The following is a 19,924-nucleotide window of genomic DNA, read 5'->3' on the forward strand; positions in this document are numbered from 1 at the left end:
TGAAGACTCATGTTAAAAGGAACCACCAGCTTTCATATGTTCTCATGTTCTGAGCAAGGAACTGAAACGTTAGCTTTCTTACATAGCACATATTGCACTTTTACTTTCTTCTCCAACACTTTGTTTTTGCATTATTTAATCCAAATTGAACATGTTTCATTATTACCTTGAGGCTAAATTGATTTTATTGATGTACTATATATATTAAAATAAGTGTTCATTCAGTATTGTTGTAATTGTCATTATTGTAAATAAATAAATAAATAAAATATAAATCGGCCGATTAATCGGTATCGGTCTTTTTGGTCCTCCAATAATCGGTATCGGTATTGGCGTTGAAAAATCATAACCGGTCGACCTCTAGTTAAAAGGAATACCTTTCAGATGCACCATAGAATATAGCATTTCACATGGTTCCATCAGGTTCATGTAGTAAGTTATCACAATGCCATCATTGGATTTAGGGCTTCCATCCACCCCTGTCCCTTGTCCATCTGTGTGTGGGGGTAAGAAGAGAGAGGGAGCCTCATGCAGGAGGATCAGGTGGAGAGTAGGAAGCATGGGGCCCCTACACATAGACCACAGTCAACAGCATGTGTGTGTGAGTCAGAGGGTAGCAGAAATAGAGACTGTTCAATGACACACTAACTCACCACTGAGAGAGAGAAACAGACACTATCACACTATCCTGCATTTCACTCTCATATCACCTCTCTCTCTCTCCCTCTCCCTCTCTCTCTCTCTCTCTCTCTCTCTCTCTCTCTCTCTCTCTCTCTCTCTCTCTCTCTCTCTCTCTCTCTCTCTCTCTCTCTCTCTCTCTCTCTCTCTCTCTCTCTCTCTCTCTCTCTCTCTCTCTCTCTCTCTCTCTCTCTCTCTCTCTACTCTCTCATGTCACCTTTCTCTTTCTCTCTTGACTTCAGTTAGTGTGGACAGAACTGCTTCTTGCCACCTAATATAATATACAGTAAGTTATTACTAGTCATGTCTTCCACAAGGGTATAAACTAAGAATGTTTCTCCAGTTCTTTTCAATGGCATCTATCAGGTTTCTTCTACCCAACCTTGAATGCTAACCTAATGATGTTCAAGGTGGAGCCAATCTGTAGAAGAAGCTGATGGTAGCCTGCGTACGTATACCCCGGGGTGTCACTTTCTAACCTTACCCTAAAAATGTAACTCTGGGAGCACTCCTCAGACTAGCATTCCTTCCCTCCTGTCCGTACATGCAGGTGCGTGCTTCTTATTGGAATTTTACTGCAAAAACCTTGACTGTGTTTTTAGCTGTTGTCTGTCAGAGGTGTTTTAGAACACTGACAAGAAGCTAGAGAAAGCAGATTACTGCTTCTCAGAATGTAGGCAAGCCAGGCCCCATCATGCTGTTCATTCAGCACATTGTACATAGTTAGAATGTCTATGGCCATTCGTCATACTGTAGCAAGCAATAAGGACAGTATATTGGCATCTTCTTTGCACAGGGGAAACCAAAAAATGAGTTGGCGTGCTGTTGTTGTACCATTTTATCATGAGTGGGAGTGGACCATGATAGATACCAAGCTGATTTTAATGATGGTATTCTGGCGAAAATATGGTGGAAGCTTTCCAAACAAGAAAAATGTCAAGAATTTACCATATTACCATATTAAGGCAGCTAACCTTTACAAAAAAAGAAAAAACATTTTTCACCACTGGTCTCCCATCCATGGACGGACCAGGACCGACCCTGCTTAGCAAACCAACAGTCGGATGCAGGGTGCTATCCTGCTGGAATGAATGAGCCGAAACTTGCAACTGGAATCTGTACTTTACTTTACCATTTATATTTTTGACAACTTTTACTTTTACTTCACTACATTCCTAAAGAAGATGACGTACTTTTTACTCCATACATTTTCCCTGACACCCAAAAGTACTTGTTACATTCTGAATGCTTAGCAGGATAGAAAACGGTTAAATTCACACACTTATCAAGAGAACATCCCTGGTCATCTCTACTGCCTCTGATCTGGTGGACTCAGTAAACAGAGAACATCCCTGGTCATATCTACTGCCTCTGATCTGGTGGACTCAGTAAACAGAGACCATCCCTGGTCATCTCCACTGCCTCTGATCTGGTGGACTCATTAAACAGAGACCATCCCTGGTCATCTCTACTGCCTCTGATCTGGTGGACTCATTAAACAGAGACCATTCCTGGTCATCTCTACTGCCTCTGATCTGGTGGACTCAGTAAACAGAGACCATCCCTGGTCATCTCTACTGCCTCTGATCTGGTGGACTCAGTAAACAGAGACCATCCCTGGTCATCTCCACTGCCTCTGATCTGGTGGACTCATTAAACAGAGACCATCCCTGGTCATCTCCACTGCCTCTGATCTGGTGGACTCATTAAACAGAGACCATCCCTGGTCATCTCCACTGCCTCTGATCTGTTGGACTCATTAAACAGAGACCATCCCTGGTCATCTCCACTGCCTCTGATCTGGTGGACTCATTAAACAGAGACCATCCCTGGTCATCTCTACTGCCTCTGATCTGGTGGACTCATTAAACAGAGACCATCCCTGGTCATCTCTACTGCCTCTGATCTGGTGGACTCATTAAACAGAGACCATCCCTGGTCATCTCTACTGCCTCTGATCTGGTGGACTCATTAAACAGAGACCATCCCTGGTCATCTCCACTGCCTCTGATCTGGTGGACTCATTAAACAGAGACCATCCCTGGTCATCTCTACTGCCTCTGATCTGGTGGACTCAGTAAACAGAGACCATCCCTGGTCATCCCTACTGCCTCTGATCTGGCGGACTCACTAAACAGAGACCATCCCTGGTCATCCCTACTGCCTCTGATCTGGTGGACTCACTAAACAGAGACCATCCCTGGTTATCTCTACTGCCTCTGATCTGGTGGACTCACTAAACAGAGACCATCCCTGGTCATCTCTACTGCCTCTGATCTGGTGGACTCACTAAACAGAGACCATCCCTGGTCATCTCTACTGCCTCTGATCTGGTGGACTCAGTAAACAGAGAACATCCCTGGTCATCTCTACTGCCTCTGATCTGGTGGACTCAGTAAACAGAGAACATCCCTGGTCATCCCTACTGCCTCTGATCTGGCGGACTCACTAAACAGAGACCATCCCTGGTCATCTCTACTGCCTCTGATCTGGTAGACTCAGTAAACAGAGACCATCCCTGGTCATCTCTACTGCCTCTGATCTGGTGGACTCACTAAACAGAGACCATCCCTGGTCATCTCTACTGCCTCTGATCTGGTGGACTCACTAAACAGAGACCATCCCTGGTCATCTCTACTGCCTCTGATCTGGTGGACTCACTAAACAGAGACCATCCCTGGTCATCTCTACTGCCTCTGATCTGGTGGACTCAGTAAACAGAGAACATCCCTGGTCATCTCTACTGCCTCTGATCTGGTGGACTCAGTAAACAGAGAACATCCCTGGTCATCCCTACTGCCTCTGATCTGGCAGACTCACTAAACAGAGACCATCCCTGGTCATCCCTACTGCCTCTGATCTGGCAGACTCACTAAACAGAGAACATTCCTGGTCATCCCTACTGCCTCTGATCTGGCAGACTCACTAAACACACATGCTTCGTTTGTAAATTATGTCTGAGTGTTGAAGTGTACCCCTGGCTATCCATAAATTAAAAATGTGAAAAAAAATTGTGCTATCTGGTTTGCTTAATATAAGTACTTTTTAAAATGATTAATTATTTTACTTTTGATGCTTATGTATATTTTAGCAACTATATTTACTTTTGATACTTAAGTATATTTAAAACCAAATACTTTTAGACTTTTACTCAAGTAGTATTTTACTGGGTGACTTTCACTTTTACTTGAGTAATTTTCTATTCAGGTATCTTTACTTTTAGTCAAGTATGAAAATTGAGTACTTTTTCCACCACTGGAAAAAGGCAGAGAAAGCAAAGGCCAGGGTAACATAATCAAAAATAGGTAGAATTGTTTAATTTAATTGCATCCATTTACAATTCATTTTCCCTCGCTTTGACAATGTTTTTCCTTGCATTATTTTGTTTTGCTATCAATACTTTTGGATTTATGTTTTGCTTTCAATATTATTATTTTTGTTTGCAATACTAAGAATTTTGTTCTTGACTTCAGAAGTTTTGCTTGATATTACAGTTTTTTCCAACTGCTTTCACAAGTTTTCAAAACTGTCTCCTTTTTTTCAAAACTCTACACACAATTCCCAAAACTGCACACACAAAATGCAAAATGCCTCACATCTCCTTCAAAATGTAACACTGCATTCAAAATGCCATAAACACATGTCAGAATTAAGCATTTGCATCAAATGGCAAACACTGCTTTCATAATAGTACATTTTTGGATATACCATGTAAACACTGTTGTTCTAAATCTAAACCTCTTTGGTCTTTCATACTATGCAGTCATACGTATTTTACAGTACATTACTGTAATGCTAAAATGGTCATTAGATAGTTGCATACCTGTTCTCATTTCTGAAGGTTCGAATTATGGACGCCACTGTAAATCGACTCAAATTGGGCTGGACTCTCAGTCCAGCCTCTCGCATGGTCAAACCATGGTTGATCACATGATCATTAAATGTTGCCCTAATCTCATTAGAGATGCCTCTCCTTCCTTCTCTTCTTTGCCCTCGTCCTCTTCCTATCCCTCCTACTCCTCTTGCTCTCTGTCCATTGTTGGCATCCATTGTTCAAAACAGGTAATCTGACCTTTGACCTATTTATAGGCCTATACTACAGTAAAGCAGTGATTGGTTAGTGATCAGTTAAGCTATTAGTGTTGGCACATGTGAGGAGTGTGTGTGTGACCTGGTGAATAAGTGTAGCATTTTGATTGGTTGTGTTTGGAAAAGGAAAGCAAGTCACTTCCTGTTAGATTTTTGTGTTTTAGGTTGAGAATTGTGTGTAGTATTTTGAAAAAAGTGTTTTATGCAATTGACAACTGAGTCAAAAGGCTGAGAAATAGCTTATGGTTTTGGATATTTGGTGTGTAGTTTTGCACTTTGAGTGAGAGGTTTCAAAAATCGTGTGACATGAAAAGATTTTGTGTGTAGCAGTTGGAAAAAACTGTAATGGGACAAAAGTAACTCACTCACTAGAGAATGGCACCATGTAGTAACACTACTAATCTAAACTAAGGAGTTTAAAGCAGCAATCCTTAATTGAAAAATTAACAGGTGTCCTCCCCACCACAGTTTTGGTAAAACGGTGAGGGATGGGGCTGGAGAAACGCAACCACTTTCAAATCCATAGACTACACTATGGATGCAAGGACTGACCATCCATGCTATCAAAATGATAGTTTTAACCATATGTTTAGGCTTATACAGTGTTTGTTTACATCAACTTTGTTTACAAACATTGGAGTAAAAATTGTATTTTTACTTTCGTGTGGATTTTTTTCCACATATGAAACTGCAAGTTACATTTTGTTTTTCAAATGTGAACCTGCATTTCACATGTGGAGGTTTTTTTTTACATATGAAACTCCAAATGTGATTTTCTCATGTGAAAATGCAATTCTAACTTACAGTTTTTTCCAACTGCTTGCACACAAAATCTTTTCACGTCACACGATAGAACAACAGTGTTTACATGGTATATCCAAAAATGTACTATTATGAAAGCAGTGTTTGCCATTTGATGCAAATGCTTCATTGTGACATGTGTTTATGGCATTTTGAATGCAGTGTTACATTTTGAAGGAGATGTGAGGCATTTTGCATTTTGTGTGTGCAGTTTTGGGAATTGTGTGTACAGTTTTGAAAAAAAGGAGACAGTTTTGAAAACTTGTGTAAGCCGTTGGAAAAAACTGTAATACAAAATGAATATGGTTTCACTTGTTACATTTTACCTCAATATGAAAACAGCTACAGTATCTCACATGTGAAAATGCAGTTTTGACATGTGTTTTTTGTGTAAGAGAAGGGAGTTACTCTGACAGCTGGCAGCCACCCTGTAATGACTATAGGTTCTCTCAGTGTGTGCTAGAGTAAAGGTGTGTGTGTGTGTGTGTGTGTGTGTGTGTGTGTGTGTGTGTGTGTGTGTGTGTGTGTGTGTGTGTGTGTGTGTGTGTGTGTGTGTGTGTGTGTGTGTGTGTGTGTGTGTGTGTGTGTGTGTGTGTGTGTGTGTGTGTGTGTGTGTGTGTCTGTGTGCTCGTGCGCACGAGAGTGTGTCAATGTGCTATTGCAGCGAGAAAATATGTGTGTATGTGTTGGCACACAACTGATTGCCCAATGTCTGTTTCAGTGCTGTGGGAAAGACATGCCTGCTCATCAGCTACACAACCAACGCCTTCCCTGGAGAGTACATCCCCACAGTGTAAGTACTGGACCACAGACAGACACAGTGGACATGATATGGCTGGTACAGTGACAAATGTGTGGGCTGAATGGACAAACATCATACATAATGCAACCAATAACCAGAAATAGGAAACAATATTATATTCACAATAATTCTAGGGATTGGTATGCTAGATATTGACTTTACTTTCACAAACACCTATGGTATGCAGTTTTTATACATTCAGTGTCCCGTTTATTAGGTACACTATCAAGTACGGGGTCGGACCTCACTTTACCTTCAGAACAGCCTGAATTCTTTGGGGCATGGCGTTCAATTGTTGATCAATTGGTGTCAAGGGACCTAACGTGTGCCAAGAAAACATTCCCCACACCAGTACCGTTAACACCATGGGTCCATGGATTCAAGTTTTCTTGATGCCTGTCTGCCTGCTTTATATAGCAAGCCACGACCATGTGCCTCACTGTCTGTAGGAGCGATCCATTTTCGTGAACGGGGTGGTGTACCTAATAAACTGTATACTGTTTATTCTGTGTAAGGTTTTTCACTGTGATATGTTCTAGATGTAATGGACTCATTTGTCTTGCAGGTTTGATAACTACTCAGCCAATGTGATGGTGGACAGTAAGCCAGTGAACCTGGGACTGTGGGATACAGCAGGACAGGAGGACTATGACAGACTCAGACCTCTGTCCTATCCTCAGACGGTAACACACACACACATACAGAATCTCTATTACAAATGATATACAGTGGGGTCCGGAATTATTGACACCCTTGATAAAGATGAGCAGTAATGACTGTATACTCTCAAATTAATAAAGGATGCTGCCATGATTATTAATGAATCGTGAATAATGATGAATGAGAAAGTTACAGAGGATCAAAAATCATAGCCCCAAAACATGCTAACCTCTGCTGTTATTGGTAATATCTTGGGGGTATGATCTTTGACCCTCTGTAACTTTCTCATTCATCATTATTCATGATTCATTCAGGATGTAAGCTGTTGACTACTTTATTTATAAGAATCTTTAGGGGTGTCAATACATTTGACAACTACTTTTTTGAGAAAAACATAATATTACTTGCTAAACTAAATCTCTTTGAGCAATTGTATTAGCATAAAATAATATAATTCCCACGTTGTTTGGAGCACACAATGTAGTTCAGTATTTGCATACTACATTTTATATAGTCATTATCGCTCATATTTATCAAGAGTCAATCATTTCGGACCCCACGTCTTCTACTACTCTGATACACCGTTCTAACCTTCGGTACAAGCACATGTATTACTCCCTACACCTTCACTGACCAATGACCATATACACTATATGAATCACTAGATCTAATCTGTTTACAACATCAACATCTCCCTACACCTTTAATACTACCATTGATCAGGCACTATGTTTGTCCCCTAGGATGTGTTCCTCATCTGTTTCTCTCTGGTGAGCCCAGCATCGTTTGAGAACGTCAGAGCCAAGGTGAGTGGATGCTGTGTGATCTTCATGGCTGTTGTGCTACAGTGTATAGGTACATATAGTATGCAATACACACATATTCTATTTGATCTGCCGCCAGTGTTTTCCTCTGTACCTAATGCAGGGATAGCGGAGGACTTTGGTCTCATAATGTAGGTGTTGATTGGCGTTGATTGACACAGTGTCATTATAAAGGCTGCAGCATCCCCAAGAGCTGGAGTATGCAGCATACATTATAGATTACTATACGGAGAGATTAACGTGTCAATACTGTTGATCACTCCTAAAGCACCTGCGTACCTTTCTATGAATATAGATGGGTCATCATCTGTCAGTAATACAGAGGGGGTTGATGGAGAACAGAGCAGGATAACGGTAGTATTTCTTTTAAACCTTTATTTAACTAGGCAAGTCAGTTAAGAACAAATTCTTATTTTCAATGACGGCCTAGGAACAGTGGGTTAACTGCCTGTTCAGGGGCAGAACAACAGATTTGTACCTTGTCAGCTCGGGGGTTACTAGTCCAACACTCTAACCACTAGGCTACCCTGCCGCCCCAATTAATCTATAAAATGCCTGTCAAGATTAAGATAATGAAGTGAGTCTAAACACCGAGTAATCAATCAATTTAAAAAGGATAGGCTACTCTGGTTTACCTGCTTTCAATAGAACATCCAAGTGTACCGTATAATAAAACAAACATATTGCACATTCTGGCATTTACGGTACAGTAATAGGATATAGTCCAATGGACAATATCCTAACTATGTCTGAGTAATGCTATTGTCAATAGTTGTTTTGTGATCTGCTGCTTTCAGCTCTACCTATTGTTGCAGAGGCTATGGTTTTAGTCGCTTCAGTCAGACAGTCATAAATAAAATATTTCAAATCCAAGGACTAGAACAGCACATCTATTCAGGTAGCACCTTGCATCCCGTTGGATTCCAATGAACCTCACTCCATTTGGATAGGATATAGAGGTCTGTTCATCAATAGAAATCATATTCATTCAGGTTTACGTCAGAGAGAAGTAATCATCTCTTCTTTAAAGGAGTCAAACATGGATGTCCCATGTGAACTTAACTTGCCTAATGCACGATGAGACCTCTACCTACTCCCCCAGGTAACTGTCAGGGTCTGTGTCTTTTCACTGCACGGGGCACACAGTTCACATGTCACCTTGGCAGCTCTCAGCTACTGCTGAACGAAGCTGTCCTTGAGCCCTCTATCGCTCTACTGCCGTTCTGATGGAAAGGAGAAAATAGTAATTGTCCCATCCTGTCTCTCCATCTCCATCTCTCCAGAAGTCATGGGTTTGAAACTGACACACTACTATAGAAGTTGAATTCACATCAAAGAGCTATAATATCACCAAAAAAGCCTGCCAAACATTACTCTTTTCAAACACTTTTTATTGTTGATTATTCCCATACCATTGCCTCAGCAATAGGCTTTGTCAAGTTCTGGGAAATGGTTAAAGACCTGGAGAATAAACCCTCCTCCTCACAGCTGCCCATGTCCCTTAATGTTGACGATGTGGTTGTTACTGACAAGAAACACATGGCTGAGCCCTTTAATCACCACTTCATTAAGACAGGATTCCTATTTGACTCAGCCATGCCTCCTTGCCCGTCCAACATTTCCTCATATCCTACCCCTTCTTAATGCGACTATCCCCGATGCGTCTCCCTCTTTTTTCCCTGCCCAGCTACAAAGTTTCTCCCTGCAGGCGGTTACTGAGTCTGAGGTGCTAAAGGAGCTCCTTAAACTTGACAGAGTTAGATGGTTTAGACCCTTTCTTCTTTAAGGTTGCTGCCCCTATCATCCCCAAGCCTATCTCTGGCCTATTAAACCTGTCTCTCCTTTCTGGGGAGGTTCTCATTGCTTATAAGGCTGCCATGGTTCGTCCTTAATTTAAAGGGGAAGATCAAGCTGATCCTAACCTTTATAGGCCTGTTTCTATTTTGCCCTGTTTATCAAAAGTGTTGGAAAAACTGGCTTTCTTGATGTCTGTAGTATTCTCTCTGGTATGCAATCTGGTTTCCGCTCAGGTTAGGGATGTGTCATTGCAACCTTACAGGTCTACAATGATTTCACCATTGCCCTTGATTCTAAGCAATATTGTTCTGCTATTTTTATTGACATGGCCAAAGCTTTTGATACGGTAGACCATTCCATTATTGTGGGCCGGCTAAGGAGTATTGGGTATTGGTGTCTCTGATGGGTCTTTGGGCTGGTTTGCTAACTACCTCTCTCAAAGAGTGCAGTGTATAAAGTCAGAAATTTTGCTATCTCAGCCACTGCCTGTCACCAAGAGAGTACCTCAAGGCTTGATCCTAGGCCCCACGCTCTTCTCAATTTACATCAACAACAAATCAAATCACATTTTATTTGTCACATACACATGGTTAGCAGATGTTAATGCGAGTGTAGCGAAATGCTTGTGCTTCTAGTTCCGACAATGCAGTAATAACCAATGAGTAATCTAACCTAACAATTCCACAACTACTACCTTATACACACAAGTGTAAAGGGATAAAGAATATGTACATAAAGATATATGAATGAGTGATGGTGATGCGTTTTGCAGACCTCACTACCCTCTGGAGAGCCTTACGGTTGTGGGCGGAGCAGTTGCCATACCAGGCGGTGATACAGCCCGACAGGATGCTCTCGATTGTGCATCTTTAGAAGTTTGAGTGCTTTTGGTGACAAGCCGAATTTCTTCAGCCTCCTGAGGTTGAAGAACGCTGTCTGTGTGGGTGGACCAATTCAGTTTGTCCGTGATGTGTACGCCGAGGAACTTGAAACTTACTACCCTCTCCACTACTGTCCCGTCGATGTGGATAGGGGGGTGCTCCCTCTGCTGTTTCCTGAAGTCCACAATTATCTCCTTTGTTTTGTTGACGTTGAGTGTGAGGTTATTTTCCTGACACCACACACCGAGGGCCCTCACCTCCTCCCTGTAGGCCGTCTCGTCGTTGTTGGTAATCAAGCCTACCACTGTAGTGTCGTCCGCAAACTAGATGATTGAGTTGGAGGCGTGCATGGCCACACAGTCGTGGGTGAACAGGGAGTACAGGAGAGGGCTCAGAACGCACCCTTGTGGGGCCCCAGTGTTGAGGATCAGCGGGGTGGAGATGTTGTTACCTACCCTCACCACCTGGGGGCGGCCCGTCAGGAAGTCCAGTACCCAGTTGCACAGGGCGGGGTCGAGACCCAAGGTCTCGAGCTTGATGACGAGTTTGGAGGGTACTATGGTGTTAAATGCTGAGCTGTAGTCGATGAACAGCATTCTCACATAGGTATTCCTCTTGTTCAGATGGGTTAGGGCAGTGTGCAGTGTGGTTGTGATTGCGTTGTCTGTGGACCTATTGGGGCGGTAAGCTTATTGGAGTGGGTCTAGGGTGTCAGGTAGTGTGGAGGTGATATGGTCCTTGACTAGTCTCTCAAAGCACTTCATGATGACGGAAGTGAGTGCTACGGAGCGGTAGTCGTTTAGCTCAGTTACCTTAGCTTTCTTGGGAACGGGAACAATGGTGGCCCTCTTGAAGCATGTTGGAACAGCAGACTGGGATAAGGATTGATTGAATATGTCTGTAAACACACCAGCCAGCTGGTCTGCGCATGCTCCGAGGACGCAGCTGGGGATGCCGTCTGGGCCTGCAGCCTTGCGAGGGTTAACACGTTTAAATGTTTTACTCACGCCGGCTGCAGTGAAGGAAAGCCCGCAGGTTTTGGTAGCGGGCCGTGTCAGTGACACTGTCTTGTCCTCAAAGTGAGCAAAAAAGTTATTTAGTCTGTCTGGGAGCAAGACATCCTGGTCTGCGACGGGGCTGGTTTTCTTTTTGTAATCCGTGATTGACTGTAGACCCTGCCACATACCTCTTGTGTCTAAGCCATTGAATTGAGATTCTACTTTGTCTCTATACTGACACTTAGCTTGTTTGATTGCTTTGCGGAGTGAATAACTACACTGTTTGTATTCGGTCGTGTTTCCAGTCACCTTGCCCTGGTTAAAAGCAGTGGTTTGCGTTTTCAGTTTCGCGCGAATGCTGCCATCAATCCACGGTTTCTGGTTTGGGAATGTTTTAATCGTTGCTGTGGGTATAACATTGCCAATGCACTTCCTAATGAACTCGCTCACCGAATCAGTGTATTCGTCAATGTTGTTGTTGGATGCAATGCGGAACATATCCCAATCCACGCGATCGAAGCAGTCTTGAAGCGTGGAATCAGATTGGTCGGACCAGCGTTGAACAGACCTGAGCGCGGGAGCTTCCTGTTTTAGTTTTTGTCTGTAGGCTGGAAGCAACAAAATGGAGTCGTGGTCAGATTTTCCGAAAGGAGGGCGGGGTAGGGCCTTATATGCGTCGCGGAAGTTAGAATAACAATGATCCATGGTTTTACCAGCCCTGGTTGCACAATCGATATGCTGATAGAATTTAGGGAGTCTTGTTTTCAGATTAGCCTTGTTGCTAGATTACAGAAACATCATTTATTGATTGGCAGGTAAGGGTGCTCTCGAGCGGCTAGGTGTTCTTTACCATTTGGCCATAGATTTGCCACCAATGCTTCTTATAGGACACATCACTGCACTCTATACTCCTCTGTAAACTGGTCATCTCTGTATACCCATCTCAATACCCATTGGTTGATGCTTATTTATAAAACCCTCTTAGGGCTCACTCCCCCCTATCTGAGATACCTACTACAACCATCATCCTCCACATACAGCACCCGTTCTGCCATTCACATTCTGTTAAAGGTAACCAAAGCACACACATCCCTGGATCGCTCCCATTTTTAGTTTGCTACAGCTAGCAACTGGAACGAGCTGCAACAAACACTCAAACTGGACAGTTTAATCTCAATCTCTTCATTCATAGACTCAATCATCGACACGCTTACTGCCAGTTGTGGCTGCTTTGTGTGATGTATTGTTGTCTCTACCTTCTTGCCCTTTGTGCTGTTGTTTGTGCCCAATAATGTTTGTACCATGTTTTGTGCTGCTACCATTTTGTGTTGCTACCATTTTGTTGTTATGTTGTGTTGCTGCCTTGCTATGTTGCTATGTTGTTGTCTTAAGTCTCTCTTTATGTAGTGTTGTGTTGCTTCTAATGTTGTGATGTGTGTTTTGTCCTAAATTTATATTGTATTTATTTAAATTTTTAATCCCAGGCCCCCGTCCCCGCAGGAGGCCTTTTGCCTTTTGGTAGGCTGTCATTGTAAATACGAATTTGTTCTGAACTGACTTTCCTAGTTAAATAAAGGTTCAATAAAATAAATACAATTTTAAAAATGACAGCTAAGTGTCTGACTCCTCTGACTTCACTGTCAACCATTTGAATTGAGGTGATTAGTTTGGGAACTGTCAGTGTTGGAGAGGACAGCATTATATCAAGAGCAGTGGAGGCCAAAAGACAATGAAGTTTGATAAATCTGCTTTACTTGATATGACATTGTCAAAACAACCCTAATATGGTCCAGAGTGGTCTGAAGGCAGGTCTGGTAGGTCACTGGAAAGTATTAATGTGTCATTTATTCTACTACATAGATTTCAAGTGCTCAAACTAAGAAGGTCTGGAAAGTAAAATGCTCTTGCTATTGGCAATTTTTGAAAAGACCAGTGTTAATCCATTCCAATTTGTGCCGTTACGAATCGCACCGCTTTCCCAAATGACTTTACTCAGCCCTTTAATTCATGATTAGCTTCAAACAATAGCAATCTCGCTTCTCCAGCCCTTATGCAAATGTTTGCCACTTTTCACATTTAAAGAACAAACCTCTTTAGTCGTTTTTCCTCCTCTCTCCATCTTTCTCAGTCTTTTTTTTCATGGCATGTTCCCAATGAGTCTCCATGGTAACATTGACCACGTATGCAAATGGAGCCTTAGTAGATTACCAGGCTTTCAGGTGACATTAGGATCTATTTAACATGGAAGGTAGGATGTTGCTCACACTAACCTACCCATGTCACTCTGGTATTTGCCTGTCAAAAGGAGATTCAATTGACCTGTGTTATCTCTGATTATTGCCACGGTCCACCTCCTACTGCTATCACTGTTTTGGATCAGCAGGAGATCAAGAATCAATTAGCCATCGCTGGGTAAATGGTTGGAGCTTGAATTTCTCTCCAAGCTTCTCAAAACAAGTGTTGTGGTTTATGTCCTCCATTATCATAACACTGTATTGGCCAACTCATATCTTAACCTAGCAGAACCTAATTCCCTCACTCAGTTTCAGAGAGATACTAGTAAACTAAAGGTGCCATTTTCGAAAACACAGAATTGCTACACCACTAAATTAATGTTTCCATTTAATCCAGTCAGCCTCAATGGAAGTTAGGGATGATTTAACTCATGGCACCATCGCCTTTCTTAGTAGGAAGCTGGGAAGTTTTATTTGTTAAAGTGACATCTCTTACCTGTCCTGGTATATAGAGAAGCATCCTTTCATCTCTCTTCCACAGAGTCTGTAGGGTCAGGGCAGAGGTAACCCCTTAGTGAAAGCCTTTTATTGTAAAGCTGCTCTTCTCCAATGAGTCCTCCTAAAGAGCTAAGACTGTGAGATCTACCCCAGTCCTTTGTGTCGCATTCAAGGTTTGATGGCAGGAAGGCAAAAGAGTGCAGAGGAGTGGGCATTTGTCCCCATAGACGATGACTAAATAATGGCTACCCTGCAATGAAAGAGAGACAGACACGAGAGGCAGAAAAACCTTGGTACCAATGGCAATGGTACCGAGAATGCAATTGTACTGAGAATTCTTGATGCATTTTTCACAGAATGTAGTGTGTGTGTGTTTTCTCAGTAGACTCGGTGAAATACCTGAAATGTGTGTGTGTGTGTGCATACAGTATGTGCGTGCTTCACTGTCACTGTTCTCATTACTATACATTCATGCTCTATAAAAAGGAAACCTTTTCAACCTTGACATTCCCTCCACTCTGCTGTAACAGCTAATGATGGTGTCACGCCTTGGTCTTAGTGTTTTGTGTTTTCGTTGATTGTTTGGTCAGGCCAGGGTGTGACATGGGTTTGTTTTGTTGTATTTCGTATTGGGGTTCTGTGGTTATTGGGATTGCGGCTGAGTAGGGGTGTTGTATGGGCTTGGCTGCCTGAGGCGGTTCTCAATCAGAGTCAGGTGATTCTCGTTGTCTCTGATTGGGAACCGTATTTAGGTAGCCTGGGTTTCGCTTTGTATTTCGTGGGTGATTGTTCCTGTCTCTGTGTAGTGTTCACCAGATAGGCTGTAATTAGTTTTCACATTCCGTTTGTTGTTTTGCATTTGTAGAAGTTATTTCATGTATCGCTTTTTTCATTAAAGTCATGAGTAACCACCACGCTGCATTTCGGTCCGACTTTCTTTCTACAAACGAAGAACGCCGTTACAGATGGCTTGCAGGATGGATCCTATATTGTATTAGAGACGCCAATAATTACTGACGTATAAACATACGTAGAGCTGTTAACCAGGTGTTAAGCAGAGAAGCTGATGAAAGGCCTCCAAATGAACAGAGGCACACTAAAATAAGCGAAGGTGACTCACTAACGTCATTCATAAGCATTCATTTCCTATTCTGCAAAAGCATGCACTGCTCTCTTGTTTCTATCAGTCACTCAATGCGGAAGAAGGAACTTCCTTTTTCATTGAGTGACTGATAGAAACAAGAGAGCAGCCATTTTATTTGAATAGTGTGTAATAATAATGACGGTAATGATAGTAGTAATAATAATAATTATAATAGACAGAGTATCCTAGATTTTATGTGTGAGGAGCTATACCAGGAATCAACCTCTGCATTAACTGGCTACTCCATAATACAGTAGTAGAACCAGAGGGTAAGAGACGAAGCGAGAGGCTTGACTCTGCCCTTAAATCTGTCCACAAAATCTGTCCACAAGTAGGGATTTTTATAATGAGTGTCGAATTTCGCCAACTAAAAAATGTCATTCTAATTTGTTACGGGAGCCTTATTTTATCGAATAGACATTTTGTAATGTTTAGGTTGTTACGAATGTTCTGAAATAAGTGGACACACGTGGCATTCCTGCAACTTTGAGAAAAAATATTTTATTTTATGTGTATGTGCCCTCTCATTGGTTAGAATGTTCCCGTCTGACCCCGTCTCCTCCTGTCTACAGTCCGCTTGGCGGACATTTATTCTCATTCTTAAAGCGGTCAGTCCAGTATCTTGTCAGAATATAGATCATCTTTGGTAGAATTAACAATGAGCTGTATCACAGAAAAGGAAGTGAAAAGTAATTCAGTATCTTTTGCTGCGACCATGTTGACCGACTCTATGTGTGTGTGCTTGCTCCCACTAGTGGTACCCTGAGGTACGACACCACTGCCCCTCCACACCCATCATCCTCGTGGGCACCAAGCTGGATCTGAGGGACGAGAAGGAAACCATTGAGAAGCTGAAGGAGAAGAAGCTAGCGCCCATCACCTACCCACAAGGCTTAGCACTAGCCAAAGAGATAGGTATGTAGGTCTCTGAGATCCTGAATTAGTGATCGTGCATCAGAGATCTGATTGGTATACAGTGGTCACATATACAGTGGTCACTCTGGGTTTGTGATTGGATATGACTGAATCAGCGATTGATTGATTATCTGTCATCTGTCGTTCACAGAGTTGTACAGTATCATGGAACACTTTGTATTCTGCTCTTAGTCCTTATGCTGCATAGTTGTTGAGATTTCATGTTGCCCAAGCCATCGCCCGCCAGCCGTGCATTATGCCAGATAAACAGTCTATCCTCTTCATGTCCCTTATACATCTTTTGTGTGTTTTCTGGGTAGACTCGGTGAAGTACCTGGAATGCTCTGCCCTGACCCAGCGGGGGCTAAAGACGGTCTTTGACGAGGCCATCCGAGCGGTGCTGTGCCCCCAGCCCACCAAGGTGAAGAAACGACCCTGTCTACTCATCTGATCTTAGACCTGTGGATAGACCAAGAGAGAAGGGCTCAGGAATCACACAACAGCAAATGTTGATTTTAGTTAAATACAAAGTTTGGCAGTTTTACAAAGTGGTCTAATGTTCAGATGAGTCAACATATGTAGTGTTGAGTCTTGCCATCTGTAGTGTATATCCAGCTATAATTATAGTATATAGTGTATGCCTCAATCCCAAATGAATGGAAGATAGTTAGACCGTTGGATTGTATCATTACAGATGGTGCCTACCTTTCCCACTGGTTGGGGATTGAGGCATATAGCTGGATCTACGATTCTTCTCAATGTTAGACCACTGTTCAGGTCTGAAAACAACCATCAGACTTTCTGGAGCATCAATATAAATGTCCTTAATATTTTCAAGACAAATCCTGGATATGTACACATGGATAAGTGTTTTAGATTCATATATTGGTATTTGGTTTTGGTTTCTGACTCATTTTCTTATACACTTCTTCTATATGGTTTGTTAATGCAGTGACTGGTCCTTACTGTACAAGAAAGACACTGAAAAATACATAGACCAAACATTACAGTGTGTATAGTGATTACATTATAGTCAGAAATGTATTGCACCATCCTAATGTAAGAAACTTTCCAAAATGATCATGTTGTTTACTCTATGTCATATTTTGACATGATACAGCATTCTACTATATTTCTAAGGTACCGTATTACTTTTCTCTCTATTACAATTTAATTTAACACAAAATAAAACATATGGGTGTGTTTGTGTATCCCCTTGCCCTTAGAACAGCCTCAATTTGTCGGAAGCATTCCACAGGGATGCTGGCCCATGTTGACTCCAATGCTTCCCACAGTTTTGTCAAGTTGGCTGGACATCCTTTGGGTGGTGGACCATTCTTGATACAAACGAAAAACCCAGAAGCGTTGCAGTTCTTGACACAAACCGGTGTACCTGGCACCTGCTACCATACCCCTTTCAAAGGCGCTAACATTTTTGTCTTGCCCATTCACCCTCTGAATGGCACACATACACAATCCATGTCTCAATTATCTCAAGACTTAAAAATCCTTCTTTAACCTGTCTCCTACCCTTCATCTACACTGATTGAAGTGGATTTAACTAGTGATAATAATAAGGGATCATAGCTTTCACCTGGATTCACCTGGTCAGTTTATGTCAAAAATGTTTTGTATACTCAGTGATAAGTACAGCATGCAAGCTTTTATTTGAGGGTATTTTCATACATACATGACCTGTTTTGCCATTTGGAAATGAAAGCACTTTATGTTTCTCGTCCCTCCATTTGAAGAAATCATAAGTGTTTGGATTTAAGTCAAATGTTTAGCATTTGGTACCATTTTCCTTGCACACAATGACTACATCAAGCTTGTGACTTTTCAAATGTGTTGGGTGCTGGCCTCCCGAAAGGCATTGCATCACAGTGCTTGAGGTGTCACTACAGACCCGGGTTTGATCCCGGGCTGTGTGGCAGCCGGCTGCGACCGGGTTTGGCCGGCCGGGATGTCCTTGTCCCATTGTGCTCTAGCGACTTCTGTGGTGGGCCGGGCATATGCATGCTGACATGGTCGCCAGTTGTATGGTATTTCCTCCGATACATTGTTACGGCTGGCTTCCAGGTTAAGCGAGCAGTGTGTCAAGAAGCAGTGCAGCTTGGCAGGGTTGTGTTTCGGAGGATGCATGACTCCGTACATGAGTTGCGGTGATGGGACAAGACTGTAACTAACAATTGGATATCATGAAATTGGTGAGAAAAAGGGGTAAAAAGTTTTTAAAATGTAATAAATTGTTGGGTGCTTTTGTGGTTTAGTTTTGGTTGTGTTTCTGATTATGTTTTGGAACTGAATGGTGAATAATGTCTTGTGCCAATATGTTTCATGTTGATGCTACCATGATTATTGCTAATTATGAATTAATCGTGAATAATGATATGATTATTTAGTTGAATGCCGTTATTTATGATTCATTCATGATTTGTCTTAATCATGGCATTATCAGGATTCATTTAAAAGTGTTCAGAAACATCTAATCATGGAATCCTAGTAGACTGGCGACGCCGACTGCCGAGCGTCGCCCGAACAGGGAGAGGAGCCGCCTTCGGTAGAAGTCGTGACAATACTGTATGGGACCAAATACTAAACTTTTGACTATTTGAATACACTATAAGTGAATTTGTCCAAATACTACTGACTTATTCTCATGGGGGGGACTAGATACATATAGTGTTTTTAATTCTAAACGGTAGAACAGATAGTAATATATATGAGAATACCCTCAAATAAAAGGGTATTTGAAACATTTAATCTCAAATGTAAAATTCTGGAGTATAGAGCCAAATACAAATGTTTAACTGTCCAAATACAAATGGAGGGGAGTGTGTATACCAGTATCCAAGTTCTACTGGGGCCTACTTTTACAACAGCTACCTACCTCCCCTCGAGGGCTACAGCATAGTACTGTGATGTGTCAGAAACTGTACTACCACTGAAATCCACTCTGTCTTAAAATAAACTCGTATTTTCTCTAGTAGCCTCGGGTATTGATTCCAACCACAGGCATCACTCTCTCATGTTGCCTGTAGGGGAATAGAGGAGTTGCAGAGAGGCAGGATAAAGAGGTTTATTCCTCTGACTCATGACAGGGATGTCTGCTGAACCCTTTGATCCATCCTTCTGGCAACTAGACTCTGAGCAAACAGGCATCTCACAATCAAAAGTTTTATACAAAATAGGAAATGGCTCTGGCAATTCATCATGTTCACACACAGTTAAGGGTTTATTCAAACACCCATGTTATGTACGGATGGTTTGTCTGTTCTCTCCTCCTCAGGTACAGCACTGTAGGTTACAATACAGTATGTGAATGGATGCTGCTGGAACAGTTGTTTCAGTAATCAAACATGAGCTCTGTGTGGAGTCCTAATGATAAAATCATTGAATCACTACTTGAAAGCCTGCTGTGACTGTGTAGCTTTTAGCCAAAGATGTAGACCAGGGCTCTCCAACCCTGTTCCCGGAGCGCTACCGTCCTGTAGGTTTACACGCCAACCCTAATCTAGCACACCTGATTCTAATAATTAGCTGGTTGATAAACTGAATCAGGTTAGTTACAACTGGGGTTGGAGCGAACACCTACAGGACGGT

At 42.1% G+C, this 19,924-nt stretch overlaps 1 protein-coding gene across 1 annotated transcript in view; it reads left to right on the top strand.

Annotated features, from left to right (window-relative positions):
• Positions 1-19,310, top strand: part of LOC118375264 (ras-related C3 botulinum toxin substrate 2) — a 27,877-nt gene extending 8,567 nt beyond the window's left edge. The window contains exons 2-6 of the mRNA XM_035761773.2: positions 6,290-6,361; positions 6,936-7,053; positions 7,774-7,836; positions 16,162-16,321; positions 16,642-19,310. Of these exons, the coding sequence (XP_035617666.1) occupies positions 6,290-6,361; positions 6,936-7,053; positions 7,774-7,836; positions 16,162-16,321; positions 16,642-16,772 (544 nt within the window). The 3' untranslated portion in view covers positions 16,773-19,310. The remainder of the gene's footprint in view (positions 1-6,289; positions 6,362-6,935; positions 7,054-7,773; positions 7,837-16,161; positions 16,322-16,641) is intronic.
• Positions 19,311-19,924: the final 614 nt, after the last annotated feature.

The sequence above is a fragment of the Oncorhynchus keta genome, chromosome 5, assembly GCF_023373465.1.
Source record: "Oncorhynchus keta strain PuntledgeMale-10-30-2019 chromosome 5, Oket_V2, whole genome shotgun sequence".
In the NCBI taxonomy this organism is placed as follows: domain Eukaryota; kingdom Metazoa; phylum Chordata; class Actinopteri; order Salmoniformes; family Salmonidae; genus Oncorhynchus; species Oncorhynchus keta.